This window comes from Daphnia pulicaria, chromosome 10 (assembly GCF_021234035.1).
Source record: "Daphnia pulicaria isolate SC F1-1A chromosome 10, SC_F0-13Bv2, whole genome shotgun sequence".
NCBI classification, from domain to species: domain Eukaryota; kingdom Metazoa; phylum Arthropoda; class Branchiopoda; order Diplostraca; family Daphniidae; genus Daphnia; species Daphnia pulicaria.
The window spans coordinates 5,507,759-5,532,930 of record NC_060922.1 but is presented as its reverse complement, the minus strand read 5'-3'; the positions used below and the strand labels follow the sequence as shown (position 1 = coordinate 5,532,930).

General features: G+C 41.6%; 5 protein-coding genes and 1 long non-coding RNA gene across 12 annotated transcripts; 3 read left to right on the top strand and 3 right to left on the bottom strand.

The window, feature by feature from the left end:
* The first annotated feature begins 3,256 nt into the window (after positions 1 to 3,256).
* On the top strand, positions 3,257 to 5,022 carry LOC124314778. The gene is made up of 2 exons (XM_046780133.1): positions 3,257 to 3,678; positions 3,746 to 5,022. Exons 1-2 carry the CDS (start codon positions 3,435 to 3,437, stop codon positions 4,414 to 4,416), a joined length of 915 nt encoding a protein of 304 aa, XP_046636089.1. The 5' UTR covers positions 3,257 to 3,434; the 3' UTR covers positions 4,417 to 5,022.
* Positions 5,023 to 5,488: 466 nt separating this feature from the next.
* LOC124314691 lies at positions 5,489 to 7,756 on the bottom strand. 4 transcript variants are annotated; one of them, XM_046779989.1, is made up of 4 exons: positions 7,161 to 7,756; positions 6,906 to 7,094; positions 6,476 to 6,787; positions 5,489 to 6,411 (listed from the first exon to the last, which is right to left on the bottom strand). In XM_046779989.1, the coding sequence occupies exons 1-4, from the start codon at positions 7,663 to 7,665 to the stop codon at positions 5,801 to 5,803; spliced, it is 1,617 nt and encodes a 538-aa protein (XP_046635945.1). In that variant the 5' UTR covers positions 7,666 to 7,756; the 3' UTR covers positions 5,489 to 5,800. The 4 variants fall into 4 exon arrangements, with proteins under 4 accessions (XP_046635945.1, XP_046635947.1, XP_046635946.1 ...); XM_046779991.1 differs by having other exon boundaries at positions 6,524 to 6,787; XM_046779990.1 differs by having other exon boundaries at positions 6,906 to 7,091.
* Positions 7,757 to 8,171: 415 nt separating this feature from the next.
* LOC124314674 (probable basic-leucine zipper transcription factor R) lies at positions 8,172 to 11,323 on the bottom strand. Of its 3 annotated transcripts, none has more exons than XM_046779956.1 (6): positions 10,352 to 11,323; positions 10,120 to 10,287; positions 9,992 to 10,039; positions 9,706 to 9,900; positions 9,267 to 9,626; positions 8,172 to 9,199 (listed from the first exon to the last, which is right to left on the bottom strand). In XM_046779956.1, the coding sequence occupies exons 1-6, from the start codon at positions 10,746 to 10,748 to the stop codon at positions 8,532 to 8,534; spliced, it is 1,836 nt and encodes a 611-aa protein (XP_046635912.1). In that variant the 5' UTR covers positions 10,749 to 11,323; the 3' UTR covers positions 8,172 to 8,531. The 3 variants fall into 3 exon arrangements, with proteins under 3 accessions (XP_046635912.1, XP_046635913.1, XP_046635914.1); XM_046779957.1 differs by having other exon boundaries at positions 8,172 to 9,193; XM_046779958.1 differs by having other exon boundaries at positions 9,706 to 9,807.
* Positions 11,324 to 11,486: 163 nt separating this feature from the next.
* On the top strand, positions 11,487 to 13,748 carry LOC124314765 (UDP-GlcNAc:betaGal beta-1,3-N-acetylglucosaminyltransferase-like protein 1). Its single transcript, XM_046780111.1, has 10 exons — positions 11,487 to 11,855; positions 11,933 to 12,152; positions 12,238 to 12,302; positions 12,370 to 12,435; positions 12,485 to 12,648; positions 12,711 to 12,863; positions 12,923 to 13,205; positions 13,278 to 13,401; positions 13,473 to 13,588; positions 13,645 to 13,748. Exons 1-8 carry the CDS (start codon positions 11,826 to 11,828, stop codon positions 13,356 to 13,358), a joined length of 1,062 nt encoding a protein of 353 aa, XP_046636067.1. The 5' UTR covers positions 11,487 to 11,825; the 3' UTR covers positions 13,359 to 13,401; positions 13,473 to 13,588; positions 13,645 to 13,748.
* LOC124314713 (coilin-like) lies at positions 13,271 to 15,155 on the bottom strand. The gene is made up of 5 exons (XM_046780034.1): positions 14,864 to 15,155; positions 13,800 to 14,796; positions 13,638 to 13,740; positions 13,454 to 13,568; positions 13,271 to 13,391 (listed from the first exon to the last, which is right to left on the bottom strand). The coding sequence occupies exons 1-5, from the start codon at positions 15,067 to 15,069 to the stop codon at positions 13,355 to 13,357; spliced, it is 1,458 nt and encodes a 485-aa protein (XP_046635990.1). The 5' UTR covers positions 15,070 to 15,155; the 3' UTR covers positions 13,271 to 13,354.
* Positions 15,156 to 15,288: 133 nt separating this feature from the next.
* LOC124314960 lies at positions 15,289 to 24,989 on the top strand. 2 transcript variants are annotated; one of them, XR_006911429.1, is made up of 5 exons: positions 15,289 to 15,435; positions 15,518 to 15,616; positions 15,849 to 16,077; positions 22,894 to 22,986; positions 24,137 to 24,989. It is a non-coding gene; the product is annotated as an uncharacterized LOC124314960 (long non-coding RNA). The 2 variants fall into 2 exon arrangements; XR_006911430.1 differs by lacking the exon at positions 24,137 to 24,989 and adding an exon at positions 23,100 to 23,805 and having other exon boundaries at positions 22,894 to 23,029.
* Positions 24,990 to 25,172: the final 183 nt, after the last annotated feature.

Below are 25,172 nucleotides of genomic sequence, written 5' to 3'. Positions count from 1 at the left end.
TCTTTCGTTACAGGAGATCAGCATCACTTTTCACAGTTGTTTCAACCTTTTCCATCGCAGCGGGGCTGCCGTTTAGGCAAATAATTTCCAGGGCAATATAATTTGAAACGAAAACGTACACGCGTGCTGGCAATTATGATCTTGGGATATTCTGCGAGGATTAGAAGTTGAACGAACTCGGTAAACCTTTTCTCTTGCTATAATTCAGTTTTCATCTTTATCGTAATTTTGCCGAATTATCATTTTCCTGCTGTCGAATGGCAAAAGGGCGTCTCAAACGAGTTTGCCCGCATTGGAAATCCAAAAGGAAGTGATAGAGTTAAATTATAGCGCCACAGCAAGTGTCGAGGGCCCCACACATATAGACGGCAAAAGTTCGTGCGATTAGGTTGCTGACTTGTGGCCAGCAGAAGTTCGTGAATCAAGGACTCTCTTCGTACTTTTCCAAATAGACAGATAAACTTAAGTAGATAGGGGCTGCTGCTACTTACAATACGCGCATGTCTTTTTCTGGTGGGTGTCGTTATCTGGAACTGTTGATCTTGGAGTTGGCCGCCGTTATTCGCTTCCGTTGGCAACAATTGCTGGGGAGATACGACCAATTGTGAAACATTTCCATTGCGAAACGAGTCACACAAAAAACAGCTCTGTCAGATGAATGACTTCCTAGAATCCAGGGTATTTTTAGGGAAAAGTTATTCCATATGAATGCAGAAGCTGAATCATCCTGACAATGCCGATTTCACGCTACTATAATTCTCTCTCTCACTTTCTATGGCGAGTCTATTTATATTCATTCACTCATACAAAGTATGAATAGTAGATATACGCCGACGACGACAAGTGGCAGAGATCCGTGGGAAGAAAAAAGTCACATCAACTCTTATCTTATTCATTGTTAACTTTAAGGGCGATTTCAACAAACTCATTCTTATAATTATTGACTGTCTTGTTCTTGCATAGTATTTATTTCAATGTGCGAATCGTGTGATGTGAAGCCATTCCAGTCAAAATCCAACTTGGTTTCGGTCGTTAAAATGATGAGCGACCTACACGTTATGCAACCTACGAAAAACCAATAAGACGTTCCAACGACTGCACATATATACTGTATAGTATAGGGGTTTTCGTATAGTTTAGATGCGCCAGCTGTTATGACCGTCGTTATTGTGTGATGCTGAGCAAGGTACCGGATAATGACGAGGTTGCGCCCGCGTGTACAACACGTATAACAGACATTAGCGTCCCAAAAATGTGCTATGGGCTTGTTGTTTCTGTACACATTCATCATCCAACAGCGATCGACTTTCTCTATCCTTCCATTTTCCGTCATCTAGAGGCAAACGGTGGAAAAAAATGACGGTAACCACATGACGCGCTCCGATCACCCGTACATGTACACTCTCACTGATGGCCAGCAGCTCAGCGCAACCGACTGCCATGATGCAACAAGTTGACGCCAGTGAACGGAATAATAACTTGAGGTAGATACAAGTATTTGTTCATGTATCCGACATTTGATAAATGCAGAACTGCTCCTGATGGATCGGTTGCACAATGTGCATCTGCCGTAATCTTTTGTAGACCCAACATTTATCGCTGAAGCGGAAAGAAAGGCTTATTTTGATTCAATAAAGAGCGCCCAGCGTTTGCCAGCCATTGAAACTGTGGTTTTATGTGTGCAAATGATTTTTCATTTGCTTAAGGTGATTGGATTCGATAGAGTACTTGGGAAGCATTAAAAAACTAGCCACAATTATGAACATCGCTCATTGAAGCGCGAAAGCTGTTCTGGCAAAACAGACAAAGGTTTGTGGTTTGCCTAAAAATTGGGTGTATAGAAATGCAACTAAACATTTTTAAATGTTATAGTTCCAGGAAAAAAAGAGAACGGCGTTCATCGGCGTGGTGCAAAAACTTGTCTTCCGCTTCTCGCGATTACTTTTGTTCGGTGCCATAACTGTTTGCCGTTTTCGCAGTATATGTCTGACATAAAAGGGACTTTGTAAATGGCGCGGCCCAACTCGCTCTTTGTATTGCTATTACGGATTGAATTGTTCGTAAAAAAAAATTTTTTTGCTTTGCAATAGCTCAATAAGACGTAGTAGAGTCCCGGTTCTGTATGACAGCGGTATTTCGACTCTAAAAATAGTAAAATGTCCAAACAGCACACATGACCAGACTACTATATCCCCTGTTGCATTTCACTGAACTTTACTCGATGGGAAATATTTTGGGCGCATTTGGTCGTTATAACAATCGTTGAACTTGCACGTGGAGTATACTAGAGGCACAAGTGTCTAACTACCGGAGTAACATTTCTATTGTGTCTGAATTTGAGTAGAACAGATGAGAGACCTGCTTCTTCAGCCAAACAGTTACTATTTGGTAAATTGTAATGAATGTTTGAATTGTTCGGATGGTTTTTTTTTTTGTCGAGAATGTGCTCGTAATTGCGGCAGATTTAAGTAGGCTGTTAGTTCGTGAGCACGTGTATGAACCGTGAAATCAAGTGGGATTCTAGGTGACGCAGATAGTCATGGAGTTCAAATCGTAATTAGAACTATTCTTGATTGGGGCGGCCGCTGTGATAAGTGTCGAGACCGAAATTTCGGCCGACATGCTGCGCATTCACGTCGTGATTGAGGGATGTGGGAAGAACACCCCGATGAAACGATAAGCGAAGAAGAGAAGAAAAAAACGGAAAAAGGTTCACCTGTACCGTTAAATCGCTTTTGTTATTGCATCAAAAGAGATAAGAGACTATATGGCGTAAAACTATTCAAGCGTGATGATGTTATGTACCGAAATGTGTCTCACCTCTAGACGACGATTGAGTCAGATGCAACATGTAAGGAGGAGGCTGCTGCTCCGAGTCTTATCCGGCGTATAAGAAACGAGATAGACGACAGCCCATAATGTTGTAGTCTATTAAGTCTGATGGTTCGCCGAACTCTTGTGAAAAGCCTTTCTCCCCTCCTTCATTTTTTTTTTTAAGCTTCACTTTTTCCACTAGGATGCGTGACGTAATGTATCGGACACACCGGTAATATTCCACCACACATCAGCAAAATAAAGAGAGAGAAACGAAATGCTGCAGCAGCCTCAAACAATTCTTTATTTTTGTTGTTGTCAGTAGTAGTTTGAAAAGCAACTCTGCGACGCCCATTGGTCTGGCCTGGCGGGCAGAAAACGAATTCCCCGGAACTCACAGTTGTTGTGTCGGGACTATACAGTCCAAGTTGACTGCAATATAGCCTATACCGGTTGATGGGCGCAGTATAGTTGGCTTGTCTAGTTGCAGCCAAGCGTTTGGCGCTAGTTGGCTACGAGCTGATAAGTCAGTTGCTTGTCATCGAGCCCAAGGAACTAAAGCCACCGACAAGAGCAGCAGCGGCAGCAGCTAGCTTTTGCATATTCGTGTGAATACAAAGATGAAGCTCTTCGGCAATTGGTTTCGATTCGTCGCCATAGCGACTGGGGCCGCTCATTTCATTTTCGCCGTCGATTCCAATTCAATCGCCACCGACAAATCGCCGCCCGACAAGGATACTTCCGGTAAAGGTAGGGCTTCCTACATCTGGGAAAAGAGAGTCACTCCGCCGTATCCTTACCAGCAGCAGTATCACACGTACAAGACGATTGTAACTCCTGTCCAATCGTCAAACAAGTTTGCAGGTAAATAGGCCTAGACAGTCCAGTTATCGTTCAGTTTAGTTTCAGTTTTTATTTGTATTTTTAAAAGCGGAGCGCGTCCAACAACATCGCATAGGCGCAGAACATTTGAAATCCGATTTCCGGCCTACCGTTACGTCACAACTGCCTGTCGCTGCCATTTCAAGCGGTCAACGACTGCTGGAGAGAGAAGAAATTAGCCCTAAAAAGTCTTATGGTTACAGCGGAGGTAGTAGCCATAGCCATGACCACCACCACGGAGGCGGCGGCGGCGGTGGCCAATACTACGCGGCTCAACCTTTGCCGTATTACCCCGCGACTAAAGAGCACAGTTTTGGCATTGGCAGTTTTGGATTTTTCAAGCCGCTATTTCTCCTCTTGATTTTGCCATTCTTTTTGCTTCTCTTCTTCGTCGCTGTCGTTTTCGTCGTCCGCATAGCGGCGGCCTCTTCGTCCACCACCGCGACCGCCGCCCTGAGTCAACAGCAGCAACAGCAGCAAGATAGCAACAACAATAACAACAACGCCAACAATGACAACAACAATAACAACAACGCCATCGTTTTGGCTTCTTCGACTGGGACGTTTGTCATTACCATCAACGCCACCGGACGCGCCCACAACAACAATTTCTTGGACTTTCTCAGAAGCCCCGCCCCGTTATTCAATTGGCACAACTCCTATCATCACACTACTCCGGCCCCGATGGCGTTGGTGAATGAGACCTGGTTATTGGCGTAATTCCATTTGAATGACAAATCAGAATTGAAAATGACCGATAAGTCATTGTGTACATTGTATTTTAGTTCCCCAATGGGTATTTTGAGGGTATCTGTGTAGAGGTGTTGATCTGTTGAAATAATCGGCATAATAGAAAAATCTTGTTATTCCGTTACATTTAATTCGTTTCGAAATTACATGGTGGCTTCCATCAATTGGAATGGTTGAAACACATATAGACGGGTGAACTTCAACTTTGAACGATCCTCTATCTCCATCCTGGTTGTTGATCTAACAGATGTTTGCCCGTTAAAACAATGTTGGTAATTCTTTCATTTCACATCTGTGACTGGAACGAATATTTCTAGTTTGGCCTCTCCTCAACTTCGATTATTGTGGATTGCGTCTGAGTAATGACGACCCGTGAAAAGATCAATTTTGATGCGGAAATATCTGTCTTCACCCCTATACAACCAGCTGTTGTGAAAGGGTCTAGACTCTCGTTTTTATGTATGTACGCCGACTTATTGCTTTTCATTTGCATGAAATGGACGTTCAATTATGTAGCGGTATGCTGCGTGTTGTTTGACTTTTTCAATGGCCATTGTTTCATATTTCTGTGCAGAGAAGACCGTCTTTTTGCTCATTAAAAAATTTCAAAAGTGTAGCAGAAAATGATAGGCATTTATATCCGCGAGTGGAAATGTTTCGTTCGCTATTACACGTCATCTTTTCAATGACGCTACACTCAAGTTATGCAACCGAATAAGGCTTCCTCCTCAATATATGTGTGTAGTACACGCGTAGTACACAAAGGCGCCAGCGAGATGAAAAACTTGCAATGAAGAAAGAAAGTTTCGGTGGAAGCCACAACAGATGTTCGAATAGCGCAATTACATACCCAAGTATGTGCTGCTGCCGTATGCATAGTACAAGTGTGTGTATACGCTACTTTAGTGAACCTCTGTACTGTACAGGATGAAACCGCCAGCTTATTGTCAAGGTCGACTTAACTGGACGGACCGCTAGGCGTTCTACAACAACCACAAGAGAGAAAAAACAATCGTAAATCTCAATAGTTTACGAGCCGTGTGTGTTGTGTGTATAGCAAAAGGATGGCCGAGATAGGAAGAGAGTACAAGTTTTTATGCCCAGCGGGACGCTTTTGTGCAAAGTATAATATGAACAGTGAAGAAATTGAAAATGAAAACTACCTATACAGTTATGTATGCAACCTATCCAACAACAGTACAGCGTATGGTGACATATACCATCAGCGAAAGCGCTTGTATACAAAATACATAGTATAAGTTAATACTGGCTATGTCTGTAGTGATGCAATGATTTCATTCAGAAGTTTTTTAAGTTAATTTTCAATTTCTAGTGTTTGCGGGAGAGGTCAAAATCATAAGTCATACGTCAATATTTCTGGGACTTCTTCCTCTTCCATGATGGGAGGTTCTATGACAGTTCCTCCACCAGGCTGATCGAATCCATCCCCTTGATCGTCCTCTTCGGAAAGAGGTTTGTCTGGTGGAAGTGACCCCGTCTGATTAGTTGAGGCTAATTTTTCGATGGGTGAAACATCTTTTGCAGCAACGATAGCCCCCTCTGTTGTGGTGGTGATGAGGATAATCTTGTGTTTGTCATCATGGCTGTCGTGTTTGTTTTGTATGACCTCCAGTAAAGCCGCCAAAATGGCGATGTTGTTGTTATTAGCGTTATTGTTGTTGGCGGCATTGTTGTTGCTGCTCTCCTCTTGTTGTTGTTGCTGTTGGGAGACGGCCGCTGCCGCCGAGCTGGACGATGTGGCCGTCGCTAAAGCGAATGCCGCCGCTGCGCCCAAAAACAAAGCGATCGGAACGATGGCCAAGAATATCGGACTGAAATCCACCTGAGCGAATCCAGACGGTGGTTGATAGTAGTTGTTGTGTGCAGGGGCTGGATGGTGGTAAACGACGTGGTGATCCTGTGCTGGCGGATAATATGGAGCCGGATACGATCCTACCGCTGAAGCTATGTACCAAACATTTGAGAAAATATTTAAGTTTGAGCTAAGTCATTTAATTGGAGGGCTTACAGTCAATCTCCTTGAAGATGACGGCGGGAACTGGTGTTTCTAATGTACCGGAATAATGCGGATCCTGGTTGCTAGACACTCCGGCTTCCAGATATTTCTGATGGAAAAAAGTGTCGGGAGATAGTGGGTTACCGAAAAACGGGGTCGCTTCCGTAACTGGCACCTTATGCCAGAAACCTTGATCAAACGGATCGTTTTCCTGCCGTTTCTCATAGTAAGGCGGGCCGGACTGCATGTGGACAGGCGTTTCCCGGTAAAGGTCTGGTGTCGTTTGCTTTTCGATTGGCTGATTATTATCGCCAATCTTTAGGTCTGAATTACATAAAAATACGAACATTAATATTAATTGTACCAATAATAATTCCCGCTGTAGTAAACTCGATCGTAATTTTGACACTAAAAAAGAAATAACCAAATCTTTTATTTTTACCTGTGGCTGAATGTTCTCTAATGTTGGTCTGCTTGTAGATTGAATTTTCTTCTTTCGTCTTTACTGGAATAACCGCTCTCGTCGTAGGTCTAGGGTAGTATGCTGGCCGTGCTGTGGGAGACGGAGTGGCTATGGGAGGACCCCAGAAAGGTTTAGGAGCCTTTTCTTTCGATGGGGCGTTACCATCTGCTGACGAATTGCCCTTCATTTTTTTTAACGGAACTTATTTGATAGCGGAAGGCGTTTTGATCTTACCTAATTTGACATCTGGCCGCTGCTCGTCGATGGCGAATACAATGTCCTGGTAGTGTTGAGAATTTCCCAGAATGTCTGTCAAGTCCGCCACGTCGTCGATCTGGACGTGAATTTCGTTGGCAGCTTCCGGATTCTTCTTGAACGTTTTCTTTTTCGTCGGCGGGGGTTTCGGTCGTTTGGTAGTGATCTTGACGGGGTTATCGAAGAGCTTAATAGGTGTATGCCTGCTAGCAGTCGAGCTACGATCATCCCAACGCAACTGGGGTTTGATTGGAAGCTCAGCCCTGTGCAAATCGTCCGGATGGAAAGCCATCATGAAATCGAAATCTTTCTTCGGCTTGGCGTCGGCTTTGCGAAACTTGGAAGCACTAACCAATTTGTCGAACGGGTTCGACCAAAACTTTGGGTCATCTCGACGGCCCGACACTGAAATTGTCTCATAATTCAGAACGACGAGCGAACAGTACACCAATATCGGTAGTAACATTAGTGAATACGATTCCATGTCTTTGGTCTCATCGTTAGCGTTCAGAATATGAGGTAATGGGAGACAACCGCTGTTGCTGGACCGACTGTCTCGGTAGTGACTGAGTGACTGCTGGCTGAGTTGTAGCAAACGCATAGCCCACAGTTGTTTATCCTAGCGGGACAGGCTCCTCCCTCTCCATTGCTTGACCATAAATATTTGCTGCCACATCAAAGTCCCGCTAAAAGTACTATGGTTGAAAAACGAAACTTGGGTGTCATTGGCACTCTAAAAATAACCCTCCAAAGACGCGGAACTATATGTCACATGAAGGAGCTAAAGTCCTTCTTTAAAAACTGGATAGGAAACAAACGGTAAGTATTGGTGACCATTTTTAAGTAGTGCGCTTGCTATAGGATGCTAACGGATCGGAAAAATCATAACAATCGAATACACACCGGAAAGTTTAACACGTGTTACTACCGAGAGTTCACTGCTGGAAACGGTAACTGAACGAATTGAATCTCGAGAAATGTTTGATTAACAAAAAGGTTTATACGCACAGCGAAGCTTCAAAAGTGAACAATAAAATCGAAAATTAAAGCGTAGCTGTTAGACTATAACGGAACGGTGAAATTATCTTGCACACTATAACCCCAAAATGTCATTGTAAATCAAAAGGTTGCTCATGTGATTATTTCATTTGTAACTCGTGAATCAACTGCAGCCGTTATTACAGGGTTATAGAAAATGGCAAGCGTAATAATAAATTAGTTTTAAAGCTCTCAATATAGATGATGGGGGTTAGTTCGGTTACAGGTCAAACAGGAAATCATTAATAATTGAATGCGCATGTTTCATAGAAAATTCCGTTGATTGTTCAGTCGCCGGCGAAATATTTGCCCTCACGTAACTCCATTCATATGGTGATAATACATCATCTTTTTGTGGTCGTACTCTCCTGGCGGAGTTGGCGTCGTTGATAAATTTACTTTGACGAAGAACGGCCCTGATAAGGATAGCGAGGGCGAGGGCGAAGGCGGCGGCGAAGGCGGCGGCGAAGGCGAAGGTGGAAGCGAAGGCGGAAGCGACGGCGACGGTGACGGCGACGGCGGCGGGTCGATCGTTACAGCAGGGACATCAGTGGCGGCCACCTTAGTAAGATCCGGCTCATCGGTGACGATGACAATCTTGTGACTGTCATCGTGATGTTTCTTGACTTCGTTGAATGCTGCCAGCAGAGATAGAATGGTGTTCATGTTGTTGTTGTTGCTGTTGTTATCATTATTGTTGTTGCTGTTGCTCTCTTCTTGTTGTTGTTGCTGCTGTTGAGCTGTCGCCACTGCCGTGCTGGAAGTCACTGCGGATGCCAATGCGAAAGCTGCCGCTGCACCCAAGAACAAGGCGATCGGGACGATGGCCAAGAATATCGGACTGAAATCCACGTGAGTCAGCCCAGTCGGCGGGTGATAGTAATTGTTGTGCGTCGCAGGTGGTTGGTGATAAATAACGTGAGTTTCCGGTTTGGCGGGATGCGGATAGGTCTTCTTCGGGTACGAAGCCAAAGCTGCAGCTTGATTCAGGCAATCGAACATTTAACAAAAATTTGAAATTTGAACGGAAGGATATGCTGAACTTACAGTCGGTTTCCTTTGATTGAAGCTGGCTCACATCCAGAATGGGGGTGATGCCGGAATAGATAGGAAAGTGTTGCTCGTGATTGTCTGCGACTCCCGGTTCCAGCAGCTGCTGTTGCGGCAAGTCCGATTTGGGGGGTATCGGGATAAACGTCGGCTCCGTAACTGTTTGCGTGAGCGGATGCCAGATGTTTTGGTCCAACGGATCATGATGCTCCTGTTGTTGTTGTTGTTGCTTACTCGTTGTTTCGTGATACGGTGGGCCGGGCTTCAAATGGACCGGCTCTCGGAAGTGTTCCGGTAGTGTACGCTCATTACTGTTCGCTTGGTCGTAAGATTGTTTCAGTTCCGCAACGTTTGGGCCTGAAACAAAACAGAAAATACGCCCATGCATATTGAAATAAAGGCGTCAAAACCAAATGGCTAAAGGGCGGTAAATTACTAAATGGGGTGCTGTGCTCAGAAATATCGTTGTTGTTGATGGCAACGTTGGAAAGATGGAAGGGAAAATCGTCTTCCGTTTCGCGAGGAATCGCAGATGACGCTGTTCTCGTGTTGTACGGCGGCCAGGTAGTTGACGTTGCAAATGGAGGGCCCCAGAAAGGATGAGAAGGCTTTATTTTTATCACCGGAGCTTCTGTTGAATTATTTCTCAATATTATATTCAGTCTCGTTTGAGCGGACAAATAATATTACACCGCACTCATAACTGTGCACAGAGAACTTACCTGAATTTTTCGTAGTGGGCGGATTGGCTACGGCCAAGAAGTCCTCATCTGAAATGTCGCATAAAATTATAGTTGCACCTTCAATTTGTAGCGTGAATCGTTGATCAAAATTAATTTCTCCTTATTACCCAATGGCCTGTGCTCTTCAGAGTCTTCAATGTTGTCCTCTTGGCTGTTTTTCAAAGGATTCTGTCTCGTAGTTGGTCTCGTGTAAAACCTTGGTCGAGGTGACGTAGTTGTAATAGGAGGACCCCAGAAAGGTTTTGAATGCTTTCTTTTTTTCTTAGGTGCGCTTCCTTCTTTTTAAATCCAATGTAAAAATTAATTCTAAATGAAAAATGAAAAAGATGATGGACTTGCCTGATTTTCTAACAGGTCGGTTGACTTTTTCCTTGCTTGTAGGTGCTGGCGGATGAGTGGATTTCCGTGGTCGCGAAGTGGTGAACTTGAAGCCGGGGAACAGTTCCTCGACGAGTTTTGCGATTGGATAAGGCTGCTGCTGATCATTGGTGAGCTGTTTCGGAGGAATTATCTTTTGACTCTTGACCGTATGCAACAGTTTCAGATCGTCGGGATGGTAAAATTCCAAATCCGGTTTCTCCTGCGATTCGGGTTTGCGAATAAACTTGGTGGCATTAAAAAGCCTGTCAAAAGGATTTGGCCAAAGACGACTCGACTCTGTGATTATTTCTATGCTGGAAACAGTCTGAGAGCAGTAGACTAACATCAACAGGAATATCAGTGAATTTAATTCCATGTCTTACGTCTCATCATTATGTTATTCACGTGAGAGATAAAGTCTACACTAAGACCGACTTGGAGTGCTGCGGAGTGACTGAGCTCTTGATGCATCCAAAGTGTTCATTTTATATAATAGTCAAGCAAGCTCCTCCTTCGTCAATTATCCAATTGTCCCTAAATGTTATTGCTGCCGTTATACAGTTCCGACTGCTTGTATCTTAATTTACAAAAGCCTTTGTGCTGTTTGGTCGTTAACAATAGTTTGTGCCAAAAGTAGAGGACGCGTACCGCATGACCGGATTAGTACATCTATTGTATTGATAACAGAAGGCCTCCGTCAGATTTGCTGCTGTACAATATGTACGCTTCGAAACCCATATGATAGATTTTGGAAGTGCAATCGGAGTTACTTTGTTCTGGAAATTTATTTTTAGATGGAAGAATTGCGGAAAGAAACATCTACTTTTTACAAAGAAAAGTAGGTTAGTTCCTGAACGCGTGTATCGGGATCACGAGACCATTTCAAAGTAAGAGAAGAGATTATCAAACGGTATTATTTCAGTAAAATGTCAGATTTTTCGATTGTTTATTAAGCTATAAACATCAATCCCACTCTCAGATGTCAGAATTTTTATGTTGAGTAATTTACGCGTCCTAATTTTTGATTTACCAACAATTGCAACATTGCAAACGACATTGTTTATTTGCTATTATCAATTTCTATGTCTTTGATTGTAAGTTAGATTATTACAGCAATGTCGTAGCATAATGGTTAGCGTGTTCGGCTAGCAATAAAAAGGTTAAGAGTTCGAATCTACCTAACGGCAATTTCTCAATGGAATGGAATAACCTTCTAATCGGTTTGACTTGACCTGTTTGAGATAGATAATGGGTCCTACTCCACCCTGGATACACGGGTTGTGAATCGCAGGACTAAATCAAGGACTACATTTTGCTTGTTGCTCTCCTCCTTCTAAAAAAACACTTGTTGCAGCTTGTTGTCAAGACAATTCCGCGCATACTTCAGCATTGCGCGGAGTGGCGACATTGTTTACATGCCGTACGAACCTTAAGAGTCGAATTCAGAAGTCTGATGGAGCCAACTAATGATCAATATGATATTGTAAGTAGAATTGTTTTTTTTGTATGATGAATCCTAGTTCATTTAAATGATATCATATTCATTCCCCATGTTAACAGGCAATTATTTTACCAGTTTACAACGCAAGCAGCTGGCTTCCAGATTGTTTCCGTTCAATAGCATGTCAAGTCAAAAACAAACTGAAAGTTGAACTCAGTGTTTTTGATGATGGATCAACAGATGACAGCTTAGATGTAATAGAAAAGTGGCAGCCAGTACTAGAAGCTGAAGGTTTCAAAGTTTTGGTTGGCGGCCACAAAGAACCAGCACCTAAAGGAGGTAAGGCTCAAATTTTGTACTAAGCAATTTATTTCAGATTGAACTGTTATTTTTTTTTTAACCTTGTAATCTGTAATCTTTCTAGTTGGTTTTGCTAAAAATCAGAGTATCAAACAGAGCACAGGGAAATTTCTTTGCTTCCAAGATAGTGTAATTATTGATTAACCATTACCATTGCATTTTATATATTTCAAATAACCAAATACATTGTTTGTAGGATGACATGATGAAGCCTGAAAGGTTGAATCTTCAATATAATGCCAATTTGGAGCAGCCAGATTCTGTGAGTAAAAGAATTGCTTGAATAAACTTGATTTAAGGAGTCTCTTCAGATAATAGGTAGTAAATTTGAACGCGATCCACCGGAATCCACCGTAAGATACACTCATTGGGCCAACAGTCTAACACCAGAGCAACTTAATTATCAAGTACTCACTTCTCATGGACCCACAGTTATCATGCCTACATGGTTCTGTTCACGAGAAATTTTCAACAGGTACATCATACCATTTTTATTACAATAAAAATAGTTTTTGCCATAATTTTCCTGCTAAACAGGGTCGGGGGATTTGACGAGAAAGGAAAGGGAACGCCAGAAGATTTAATCTTCTTTTATCGACATCTAGATTTGAAAGGACGGATATACCGAGTTGACGAAGTACTTTTAGTTTACCGCTACCATCCAGACCAGACCACCTTCTCTATCGATGAGTCAGTTTTATAATACAAACAAAATCATAGTTTAATTTAACATTTCACCTATTTCACAGGAAAGTTATCTGGGATTTGCGTTTGAAGCGTCTAGAACGGCAGTACTTGGAAAAGTGGACTAATGGCTTCACAGTTTGGAACGCCGGGAAACAAGGGCGTCGATTATACCGTTCCTTGCAAGAGCAATACCGAACGAGAGTTGTGAGCTTCTGCGATGTTGATGTGAGAAAGATTCAACAAGGAAATTACATCTATGAAAATTCGGAATTGCGCCCGAAACCCAAAGTACCCATTGTGCATTTCACCACGGCTAAACCACCGTTCGTTATTTGTGTGAAAATGGTAAATCGCATTTTTTCAGATTCTTGTTCGTACAAATTTAGATTTTATTTGCCATTTTTTTTTTACATTCAGGACCTGACGAAAGGAGAGTTTGAAAAAAATTTGCATTCACTCAATTTGCTTGAAAATGTCGACTATGTCATGTTCAGTTAAGGGAAAATTAGACGAGGCTCAATCATCTGACTCCTAATAAAAAGTAAATATTTCATCAGTAATTAAGCGTCGTGAATATTAACAATTGATTTTACCAATGGTATGTCACCGTAGTTTCGTACTCCACCACGGGTTCCTCCCCATCACATTCTTCCTCGTCTTCCTCAACTATCTCGAACTTGCCTCTGCTGTGGAGTTTGGGTTTAGGATCTGCAAATTCATTGGACTGTGTAATAACATTTGAATAACTTTAAAGAAAGAAGATTAAATTGTGTGTACCCAGCAGCTCAACCGTAATTTCGGAAGCAAGAGACATGTATGTTATTCGCCCCTGCATATAGTCTGATACTTCGGGATTATAATTTTCAGATAATTCCAGCACCTTAAAAAGGTAAATTTCAATGAATTCGCGTACGGAAAAATGGAAAAAATTTAAATTACTTTGAAGGCAATAAGATCGTTGACTCTAGGAAGTCCTTTAATTATTGGAAACACCATGGGATCGATTTTAGCAGGTTCCTGCTTGGCGGGCAAGGGAGCTGGTACTTTAGGAGAGGAAGGAATAGCTTTACTAGAAGTAAGGGCTTGTGGAGGTGGAACATTGTTGTAACTAGGTGGTATGGCTTTGTCATTCGAATGTCTGGAGAAAACAGCCGAGCGAAGCGAAAGCAAAGCACCCAATTGAGGAGGGACAGGGGTGCTTGCAGGAGTCGAACTTTGATAGATTGCAGGATTCGCAGTGTTTTTGGGATGTTTAGTTTTTAAATTTTCAATGTTCAAGCGGTTAGTATTGTAACCGTTGAATTCTGGTTTGTTCAGATCATCAAAGCTATTAATAGGTCTGGCATTCGCATGGCCCACTTTAGACTCAACATCTTCTCCAGAGTCTGCGTCGAAATGAAAATGCTGGCGTTCCTTGGGTGCAGGTGGAACATACTCCGGTAGACTTCCAAAAGGCTGAAGAAGACTGATATCCACTTCTTTAGACGGAGACTTGTGGTGGCTTTTTCTTCGTCTTCGTCGGCGCTTGCGTTTGGCACCCTCCTCTTCTGATGGCTCCTTACTTGTTAAGTCCAATTCTGTTGTAGCTTCATGTACTTTTGGCTCAGTTTCTAATTCAGGGGAAATCACTTTCACAGCTTGCTTCACCACTGACTGTTGCTCCAAAACTGTTGCTTCTTCAGGAGTAGGTTCATAAGTATCTTGAGGCTTAACTTTTTTCTGTTTCTTGTTAACTACTGGTGCTTCAGTCAAAGGTTCAGTAAGCAATAGATTATCAAGATTTTCACATTCAAGAACCTTATCCTCTTTTGATTTCTTTTTTTTCTTTGGTTTTGAAGGTGGTGACGAATTTGCAGCTTCTTCCACTGCTGGTTCAATATTCTGCTGGCTATCTAGAGAATTTACCTTCCTTTTCTTCGGTTCCCTCATACTTACCCTAAAAATTACAATTTTTGTAATAATGAAACCATATAAATTAAGTTACTTTTTGTCAAACTAGTTACCTGAGCAAATCCCTGTCTTGCAGGATACGCGCCGTTTCTCTGCAATACAACTGAGCATCATCGAGCCACAATTTATGGCAACTGACTGAATATTTGTTGTCAATGTAATCAATGACATCTTGAATCGTATTGATTACAGATAAATCAATAAAAAGCCAAAATTTCTCGTTGTCGGGAAACTCAAGACGAACACGTAAGCTCGCCATTATATCATATAAAAGCTAAACAGAAATAGAGGGAAGATCGAGCAGCTGTCACAGTCAAACGAGAATACTTACAAGTCAAGTTTTTTCAACGTTTCAAAAAAGGCAGTAAAATCGTCTGCTAGAGTTTTCCCTTTTTCAGAAGCCTCTTCTTCTGCGCATTTTAAGTAAGCCATGATCGAGATCGAGTCGAGCCAGATCGAGCCAATTTGTTTACGAATTACTGCTGATGGTGTTAATGGACTTAATTCCCTCTTTGTCTTTGGCTTTCAAGAAAAGAAGAAGAATACAAATAGAATGTTTGTGGGAGCACAGAGCCGTGGTGGGAGCTATAGAAGAGTTAAACAGTCTGTTCCAAATGTGTGAAATGTTAGTTATTGAGCATGCAATTGTCCTGTCGATGCAGCACATGGCAGTTTTTTTTACTATGTAACCTTTTTATTTTTTGCAGATTTGAGGCCAGAGCCAGCCTTCATAACCACACATATGCAAGTTTTGCTTGTGCAGGTGTTAACCTGCCATCAGCAACAATCTCAGGATCATCGCTTGGGTAATTATTTCCTTTACTTTTATTGATCTGTGACCTACTAGATATTTCAATGCTGCACTAACTGCATCAATGTAGTTTATTACATGTAAACCTTTTATAATTCTTTCATTTATATTAACAACTACGGTTAACCCAGTGTCTTATTTTTAACTTTTCCTGACTTGTTTATCCAGCAGACTTGTTGTTTCTGACAATATTTATTCGTAACCCGTTTTCTATTTTTATTATTTAGATAAAAAGAATCCCATTGCTTTGGAAAAAACTACCGATGTCAATCGAGTTACGGATCTCTCTGTTTCTCCTTTCTTTAAATGTCATCGTGTCCTACGCCCATGCCACGTGAATTTGGGGATATTCACGAGGACACCCTTTTTCCTATATTCCGTCTGGCGTAATTTAACTCTTCAGCGGATGGATGGAGCAACTGTAGATGCCTGGCTGTATTTCCCAGGCATATAAAGGTAGGACAAAATGATCTATATTCTTCCTTTTGGCAGTTTATGGGTCACGTTGATTATAAATCGTAATGTAGCCGGAATATATGTTTATTCCTGAGCTAGGCACTTGGCTACTAGCAACTGTTTTCTCTCTCCGTTTTTGTTTTTTTCTCAGTCAGAGTTCACTAAAAATCTCATTTGTCGAACGACTGCAGATCAGGCTTGTTTTTGTACCTCACAACTTTTTCTGTGGGTAAACCATCACATTTGAAAATATTTGAACTTTAAACAAAGTGCAACAAGACAATTTTTTGACCAAGAGGGACCTGCCGCCACATCGGCACCTCCTCGTCTGTGCTTCTTAGATTCTTCTTAGGTTATTACAGGAAAGCCAATGTAATAGTAATAGTTTGATACAGAGCTCTGCACTAAAAATTTCAATTTAACTGAAAGGTTGATTTCTAAAGGAAACGAATAGCAAAGAACACTTTTGTGGCTGATGATGCCCTGATAACCATCCACTCACGAAAGAGTTTCATGGACTCGGGACATGCTCAGCAGCTGAGTATCCACACAGTCGACAGTCACACTATAACACGCACTCCATCACGGTGCCAATCCACACCTTTCGATTCGGGGCGTGATGAAATCCGTGGCTCGGTTTTTTTAATTTTATTTAAATGTAAAAGAGTGTCATCAAAAGCATCGGGCGACGAAAAGGGAAGGACAGTTCCATCACGCAACTCTGCTGCTTTGTTGTGTCGGTTGGGTCCTTCTTTTATTATTAGTTATGCACGAGGGCGTGTAGTTATATAGTCGTTCTATCAGCATCACACATTCTTTTTCAGTCCATCTATCATCGTTTCTACTTCTATTCTAGATCTTATCAATTCCAAGATCATCAATTTTTTTTTCTTCTTCTCAATTGGATAAACTTAAATGGGAATGAATTTTTTCCCCCGATTCAGTGATTAAAATAAGATGGAAACACACACACACACACAAAAAAGGAAAATTCTCTTTTCATATTTTTGATTTGAGGTAAAGCCGCAGGAGGCAGCGCAGCTGAACAAGGGGAACGTGCGTCCGCATCCATCCGTTATTTTATAGTAGGACTCGTTCCGCTCATTAACTTCTCTTTTACCTTTTTGTTTGGGGGGGCCCCTTTAAGCCTTTTGTCTGCAGCTCCACTGTCCTTGATGGGCCAAACGAAACGTTAATATACGATCGAGAATATAATAAGGGTGAAAAAGAAACGATTGTAAAAAAAATTTCAGATGGAATTTCTGTTGTGTTTTTTTAACAGAACGAACGCCATCACTCCGCTGTTGTTATATTCTGGGTGGGTACGGGCATTCTACCGTGATTGCAGGACAGCATCACGCCGCTATTATTATTATAACTCTATGCAATCAAACTGCCATTTTAGTTATTGCTCTGAACCAGGAAAAAGCGAACACACCAAAAAGTCTATTTCTTTAACTGCAAAATAAGACAAACAAGCGCAGTTGGAGGCCATCAAGGGGGAAGACCACCCTCACGCAGAATAAGATTTATGTCTAGCGCCCACTCGCGTGATTTATTTCACTCTTTCACTTTCGTAAAAGGACGCAGTGTGTCTCGCAACGGCAATTGTTTGTTCCAACAACATTTCCACGTTGTCACAATAACGAGAAACGTGACCGTTACGTCAGCCGGGAATGTATATTGAAATACAAACAATTTTGAGCTGGGCCTCTTTTGTGTCGTTCACCTGCATATGTATACGGTCATAAAGACGTCAAACATCCATCCAGCACACAAATATAGAGATGTAGCGTCACACAGCGAGAGAGAAACAACAATTAACTGACCCTCAGCATAAACAATTAATCATCTAATATTTGCTCTTGCCAGCAGCAAGTTACACTGTTATTACGACGACTGGTGGTGGTGGTCTTAAATGTTCTTTACACACATCACACGCGACCATCAGATAATGTACACACATAAAAATATGCGCTAGAGTCTACTATATAGGGGGAAAACAGTTCCTGCATAAACCCCACTTGTGCGCTAGGCAGTTAAATAAATTCTGGGGAAAAGCGTTAGGAATTTATGGGAACTTTTTTGTTTGTGTGTCACGACATCAGTTGACATGTCTATTACCCCCCTTCAACTCGTCTATTTGTGATGCTATATGTAGGCCTACACGTGTAAAAGTTGAGACGTTTGGCTCGCACCTGGTCGTATCTTCTCAATTCTGTCACGGAATGGCTCCCACCTGATTTACGTCGTCATTAGCCAAGGATTTTGTAAGGGGGGAACAAGCTCAGATGCTATTAGAAGGGGGGAAAAAGAAAACAAGTGATGTAGAAGCCATCAGACAATAATCAGCTTTACTCATTGTGTAGCTGTCTAGCTCCGCGCGAGTGCACCGACTGTGGAATGCCAAAACCGGAACGAATGGATATTATGGACTCTCTCGGCTGTTATAAGAGTATACCTCATTCGTCTATAATAAATACACTCTGCTGGCAAGGCCATCAAGTGGGGTGGAAATACATGACAGTGTAGCAAGACGTGTGTAGATATCCGACACACATACAGCCGACCATATAAAAGATTTGTTGCTATACGTTTCGGCTGGATGAGATGCGGATGTGTGAGACTATAATAACGCGCGGGGGCTATGGCGACGTCACGCTTTGTCTGATTATTATTACGATTATTATGTACGTAGTGAACTATACTGCGGCTAGAGAGCCAGCATACAATTAGCACTCTATATCAGCCATCACGTATAGTATATTTTGAGGCGATGGGCCGGAAGTGGATGGATGATGACTTTTGTCAAGTCTAAATTATCTGAATAGACGAAAAATGAAAAGCAGCTGGTATTTTTCACGTCGAAAAGGGAAAACTAAATTTTAAAAATTGGTTAAAACGAACTGGCGTACAGAGATGACACTGACGGCCAAAAATAGGGAAAAACCGCCAAGCAGAGGGGGGGGGGGGGTGAAAAACGGATGTATTCAATTAGCATAGTCTCCCAGTGTCGTCCCCTCTAACCTGTCTATTCTAACTATGATAGACCCAATATTAAAATACTGCCAGCAGCAGTAGTAGCTCCCACTGACGGAAGAGGACATGAAAAAGAGACCGACGAAAAGAGGGGGGAAATGATGGGGTTCCTCTTCTTCTTTGAAGCTTTTTCATTCCATTTTTGGAACTCGACAAAGAAGAGCACAGCAAGTGCCAAGTGTTTCTGGCTAAGGCCTCAGCAAAGTGCGTGGGGAGAGAGAAATGCCCAGTAGCCTTTTTTGAGCCTTGTCTTAGGCCGTACATTTTGGTTGTTGTTGATGATGATGGCGACCCTTTTGCTGCTGTGTCTGGATGGATGGAACCCTGGGCCCCCCTGACTGACTGGGGCTGTGCTGTCTAGTGGGTGCCACATGACAGGAAACAGGTTCCAAAACATTTGCTGGCTGCTGTTGGCTGCTGCTTATATGGCCCTTTTCATATAGTATAAGCATCCATTTCTACACACATGCAGAGTGAGAGGGGAAACAGGCGTTAGTTTCCACACCAGCCTCCCTCTCACGCGTTTATTATTCCCGAAAGAGTCGGCGCAAGAGTTCCTCCTCCTCCTCTTGGCTGCATACGATAAACAAACGCCGCCCGTTACCGCATTCCAATCTGGCACGCATCAAAAAGAGCCGCAATTTGATTTATTGTCCGTGATGGCACGTCATTCTGGGCCTATTCCACCAAAAGTTTAGACAAGTGCAGAAAACTCTGGCGCCACTTTTGAATTGAATTAACAAATAATTCTTCGATTTCTTTTATTTTCTGACATTATGACTCATTAGGAAATAGGGTAAAACGATCGGGTAACTAATAACAGAAGCCTCTTATTATTATAAGAGACCATAAAGGCGAATTCTCAGAATCTATAAAATAAAAAAGAAGATTTTCACTGGGCTGTATAGCCCGACCGAGTCTTAAATTGTGGCTTATAGTGTATATATGTCGCATGAGCGGGTTCGATTAGAGTGTCGGTGACTCGCACCAACGCCTCTTTCATCGTATTAGAACTTTTTATTCCGGCGGCGGCGTCCCCTTGTGTTGCGCTCTTGTCCATTTCCACTGCACCTGCCCCCCTTTGGTTTTGTACAAGACATTTGATATTACCGAGCGGCGGCAGCCCAGAACTGGCCGACGATTACAAATGCGTCATCATCGCCATCAGCGAACAGTAACACAAGGCCGAAATAAAAATAGTTTCTTCCCTTTCCCTTTTTGGATCTAGTATTAAAAATACTAAATAACATAATCCTCTTCTTTTACATAAACTGGTACTAGTATATAGAGGAAAAGATATTTTTTGATAAGCTCTCGATCACGAAACCTTAGAGAAATTTGTCGGTCTATCGTCTTTTATAAGATATCGCTCGGCCGCTTATTCACGCCGTAAACTCAACTTTTTAGTACCGCCGCACGTCGGACGGAGGTTTTTTTCTTTTTGTTTGCGGTTATTCGTAATCCCCGCGGGAATCCCGCGTGAAAAAATTCGTCGGGGATGCACAGACAAAAGACGCGGACACGACCGAGAGATGGCAATGGAGATTGACCAAATTTTCGTTGAATATTAAATAAGGAAATAAAGAAAGTTCGAAAATTTAAAATTTGAATTCCATCTCAAGTTAACGTTTCATCAAACAAAACAGAAAATAATCACAAACTAATACGGAAAAATGTAGCGCGAAATAGTTTTCCTAATACAAATTTCCAAGCGAATGAAAATGAATAGAGACTGAAACAATTTCTCACCTGGTCGACACATTTAGCAACGCCATCAGAATTATATTATTCAGCTTTTTACATCTAATCATAAATTCTGAATGTGCAGCAGCACTACCGATGCTAACTGCTAATACAATCCGGCTGCCGGGGATAATATAATATTAGCTAGGCTTCACTATGTGTACCTATGTGTGCGTTTTATTAGCTGGTCGACCTACCTTGTGTGTACACACCTACACAATGTCAATACAGACACGCAGGGGGTCTATAGAAAGAGATCAGGTGTCAGATAGGACCCGATCGATATTCCCATGCAGAAATGGGAGAACAACTGTCAATTCGATGCAGATGGATTGAGAATAGGACCGGAGAAAACATGAAAATCAATGGCCAACTGTATATAGATGATATAGCACACTGGGGAATAATAAATAAGCGATAGATATGGAAAAAAGGTGAAATTGAATAGTTCCAAGAATCCGACAGCCCATCATATGGCCTACATGTGATATATTCTGGTGGATATGTATGATAGACCGACTGCCCTATCTATCCACACCCTTGTGTTCTCCATCTATGCACCCGCCCATCATCATTATTCAAATACTACTTTTTTCTTCTTCTTCTCAAAAGAAAAGAAAAAAATAATAAACGTAATATGTGTGCCTGTTCGATTCTTCGGCTTCGTCTATTATTTACAAGTTTTGACGTTGATGCGTCTCTTATCAGATTTAATTGTGATCGATTGTGTACTGTAATTGCGATTCGGACATGATTTTCTGCCCGGAGAAAATTGCGTATGAAACACGGAACCAAACCGAATTCCATCGAAATATAATTCAAAAAAAAAAAGGAAAACACCCAAATTGATGGGCTGATTTTATATTTGCTGCTGTTGGCTACTTCCATGTAGCAATGATGATGATGCATCGACCTGTAATGGCGATCTGAAAAACCTTAAAAAATAAAAGGGCGTCATCAGTTTCAAAATTCAAAAGGCCATAGGTGTCGCCAAGTCTATCCAAAAACCCATCCGCCCTATATCCATGTGTGCAGCTATAATAGAAATAGCCCAAACAATTTAACGATCTTTCTTTCTCTCTTTTGTCGCGTTTGACGACGTCCTTTGTGAAAATTTATTGGCCACTCTTTTATTCTCCTTCTTCTATTGTTTCTTTCTAAAGATTCTGCTTCTTTTGTTTTGCTACCATAAACAGAAAAAATAACCAACCGAATTGGACACGTGCCAATCTTCTTTTGCTGTTGTTGCTCTCAGTCGATATCTTTTTTGGCTTTGATTCAAGGACTCTGCTCTGGTCGGCTATCGCACTCTACTTTGCATACATCAGACACACAATGCATTTCGCCTATCTCCTGTTCCATTTTTCTACAAATTTTCCGGTTAACTATTGATTAAAAAATAAACCAGAAAAGAAGTGCGTGATTATTTAAATGAAGAGCTATAGACGCAACGGCGGCTCGTTTTATTCAAATATAATTAGAGCCGAGTGTGGGTAATAATCAACAGCAGCCTTAAGTGCATGTACACTGGGCGGTATCTCCTTTATGTGTGTGTGTGTGTGTATACACTGAGCCTTTTAATCATGAAGACGTAATGGACTAATAACATGCGAAAATTCTTGGCTGATGAGCAAATCACGCCTAAAAACAGCCAAATTGTTTGCCGGTGATGTAACGTGTACAAGTTGTCCCTGTGTGTTGCGTCCATCATATCGCCATACATGGTCTTGGATTTTGGGTGGAATTTCCACTTTTGGATCAGCACAGGTATGTATGTGCAATTGCGCCACCTTTATTTGTACATGAATCACATTTTGTCTTTTGCCAAAAAGTCGACAAAGAATAAATCTGTTACGTAATTTATTTATAGAGTATCATAGAAAAAAGAAGAATAGATGTTCAAAACCTGTGAGACTGGCTCGATTATTTATTCGGTGATAATCCATCACTTTAGGTCGGATTATTATTCTGTGTGATGATGTATTGATTATACAGTTTCCTCCTTTAAAACCATCTTCTTCTTTCTTCCATTAGGGGGAAATTCTTCCAATCTCCAAGGGTTGTTGATGCAATGCCCTCCGGCACATCTCGACATGGCGGTATACTGTGTGTGAATACAGAGATTAGGTACTACACCATCTGATCTTAATCATCCGCTGTAACATCTTATGTGAATATAATTTCACTGGAAAATTCTAGTTAAATCTTTTCTACCGTTATAATTCCTCCATTTGATATAGAAATAATAACCATTTGATTGGATTCTTTTGGGGGCCACAATTACCTTTCAATCACCGGCAATGATCCATCAATAATCTATAAGAAACACGGGAGACTCGCCCCACAATGGGGAGGATTCTCATTCCACAATAACAATATAACAATGCGCCAAGCTGTTATGAAGTAGTATAAGAAGAATATCAATTTTCTATTTGATACTATTTTCACGGTTCGTTTAGTTCAAGAAGAATAGGTTGCTGGATTATACAAGTCTTTGTCTACTATTTGGCCGGAAACGAAACAGAAGGAGAACATTCGTTTTTCGTCTCTAAGAATTCCAACGTCATTTCAGCGGGGGCATTCCTTAATCATTTCTCGGAATAAACACAAGTCTAGAATTGAATTGAGGAAATGTATCATTTCGGCTTGACGTTGTGTATTTCGCCACAATGGGGAATAAACCGCACACACAATGACGCACGTTGCTTTGATATAAATTTAGTTCATCCATCGGTTGAGGCCGGGTGACGACGACATTTGAATGAGAAAATGAAAATCGCCCACAGGCGATTGAATCATTATTATAGCCGGCTGAACAAAAAAAATAATAATCAAAAAATTCTTTCGCCGCTGTTGGTGGTGCTGTGCTGCGCTTTGATTATCATACGCGTTGCGTGTTTTGTCCGTCTATGAATTTAACATGACGTCATTTTCATTTGCGCTGGTTCCGGCTTCTCATATTGTTTTTAAAAAAGGGAGAGAGAGAAAGGATATTTTGCATCACGACCGGAAATTCGTCATGCAGGTTTAAAAATACCGTTTCGCGTAGTCTATGCGGGCGATCGGCCAAGAAAAAAAGGAAAACGAGAAATCGCCGGTTTCCCATTTCCCGGGAAATTCGAATATTCCCATTGCGACGTCATCACTTTGAGTGGGAAATATGACGAATATCCGCCCCAACCATTTTTACCTAGAAAAATGACCTGTCGTCTATTCGTCGTAGAAAGTCAAATAGTTATTGGGATTACATCACCGATTGCCTTTTTGTTTCTTTCAGATCCTCCCCTTTAATCGCAGGAGCTGCTGCTGGTGCTCTCCGTGTGCCAACTGTTGCTGTCGGCTTATACACAAGTGAACACACATATGCGCCAAGAGTCTATATGTGTAGTCGAATTTTCTACCTGGAAATATAATAAGGTAGCCAGCCCATCATATACCTGTTTCTTGTGCGAGTATGGTCGTTCCTTTTTGACTGGAGGCAGCCAGCCAGCCAGCCAGCAGCCAGCAGTGCATGACCATTTAAAGTCATAGACTCGTTTCTCTCCTTCGTCCTTGCTCCTTTCCAACGTCATCCTCTTGGAAAAATAAAAAAGCTTCTCGTCTTCCATCCTTATAAGCCCAGCTCAATATCACCTGCCGTTGGTCTGCAGAGAAAAATCAGACGTGTGGCACCCGGCTGTCCTTATGCCTTTCAGACAAATGACATCAGAATCAAATGTTTAAACAAAATGTTATTATTACTTGAATTTTGTTTTGACTATGAATCTATACGGTTGAATTGTCTAATGTTACATGGGCCTGTGGGTGGTCCTTATCGCAGCTGTTATTCAATCGCCATATAACTATATAAGATATGTCAACAGACCAATTTCGCAATCACTTGTGGCTCGTGCCAACCCGATGTGATTCGCTCGATGACTCGTCAATTGGTTTGTTTTCATCGTCAAGAATTTAAAAAAAGAAATGCGCCATCGATCTGTCATTTTACATTTGACTCTCCTTTGAAAGTCACCATAAGAAAAAGAGTCTGTCCATTGTAAATGCAACTCACGTCCATAGCTCTTCTACATTTCAAATGAAACATCCTTGTGAAGAATTAAACGCGCAGACGAAACATTTTTGCCCCTCGTTTTTTAAAAAATGTTTTTTTTTTTTTTTTTATTTTTTTATTTATTTAATTTAAAAGAAAAAAAAAATGCAACATTGAGGACCTTTTTTCCTCGGGCAGCCGAATAAGGCGATGGTTTAAGAGAGAAAGAGATGCGGGCCCTGAGGATATCTTTCCTTACGAGTTATTTTTTTTTTTTATTTTA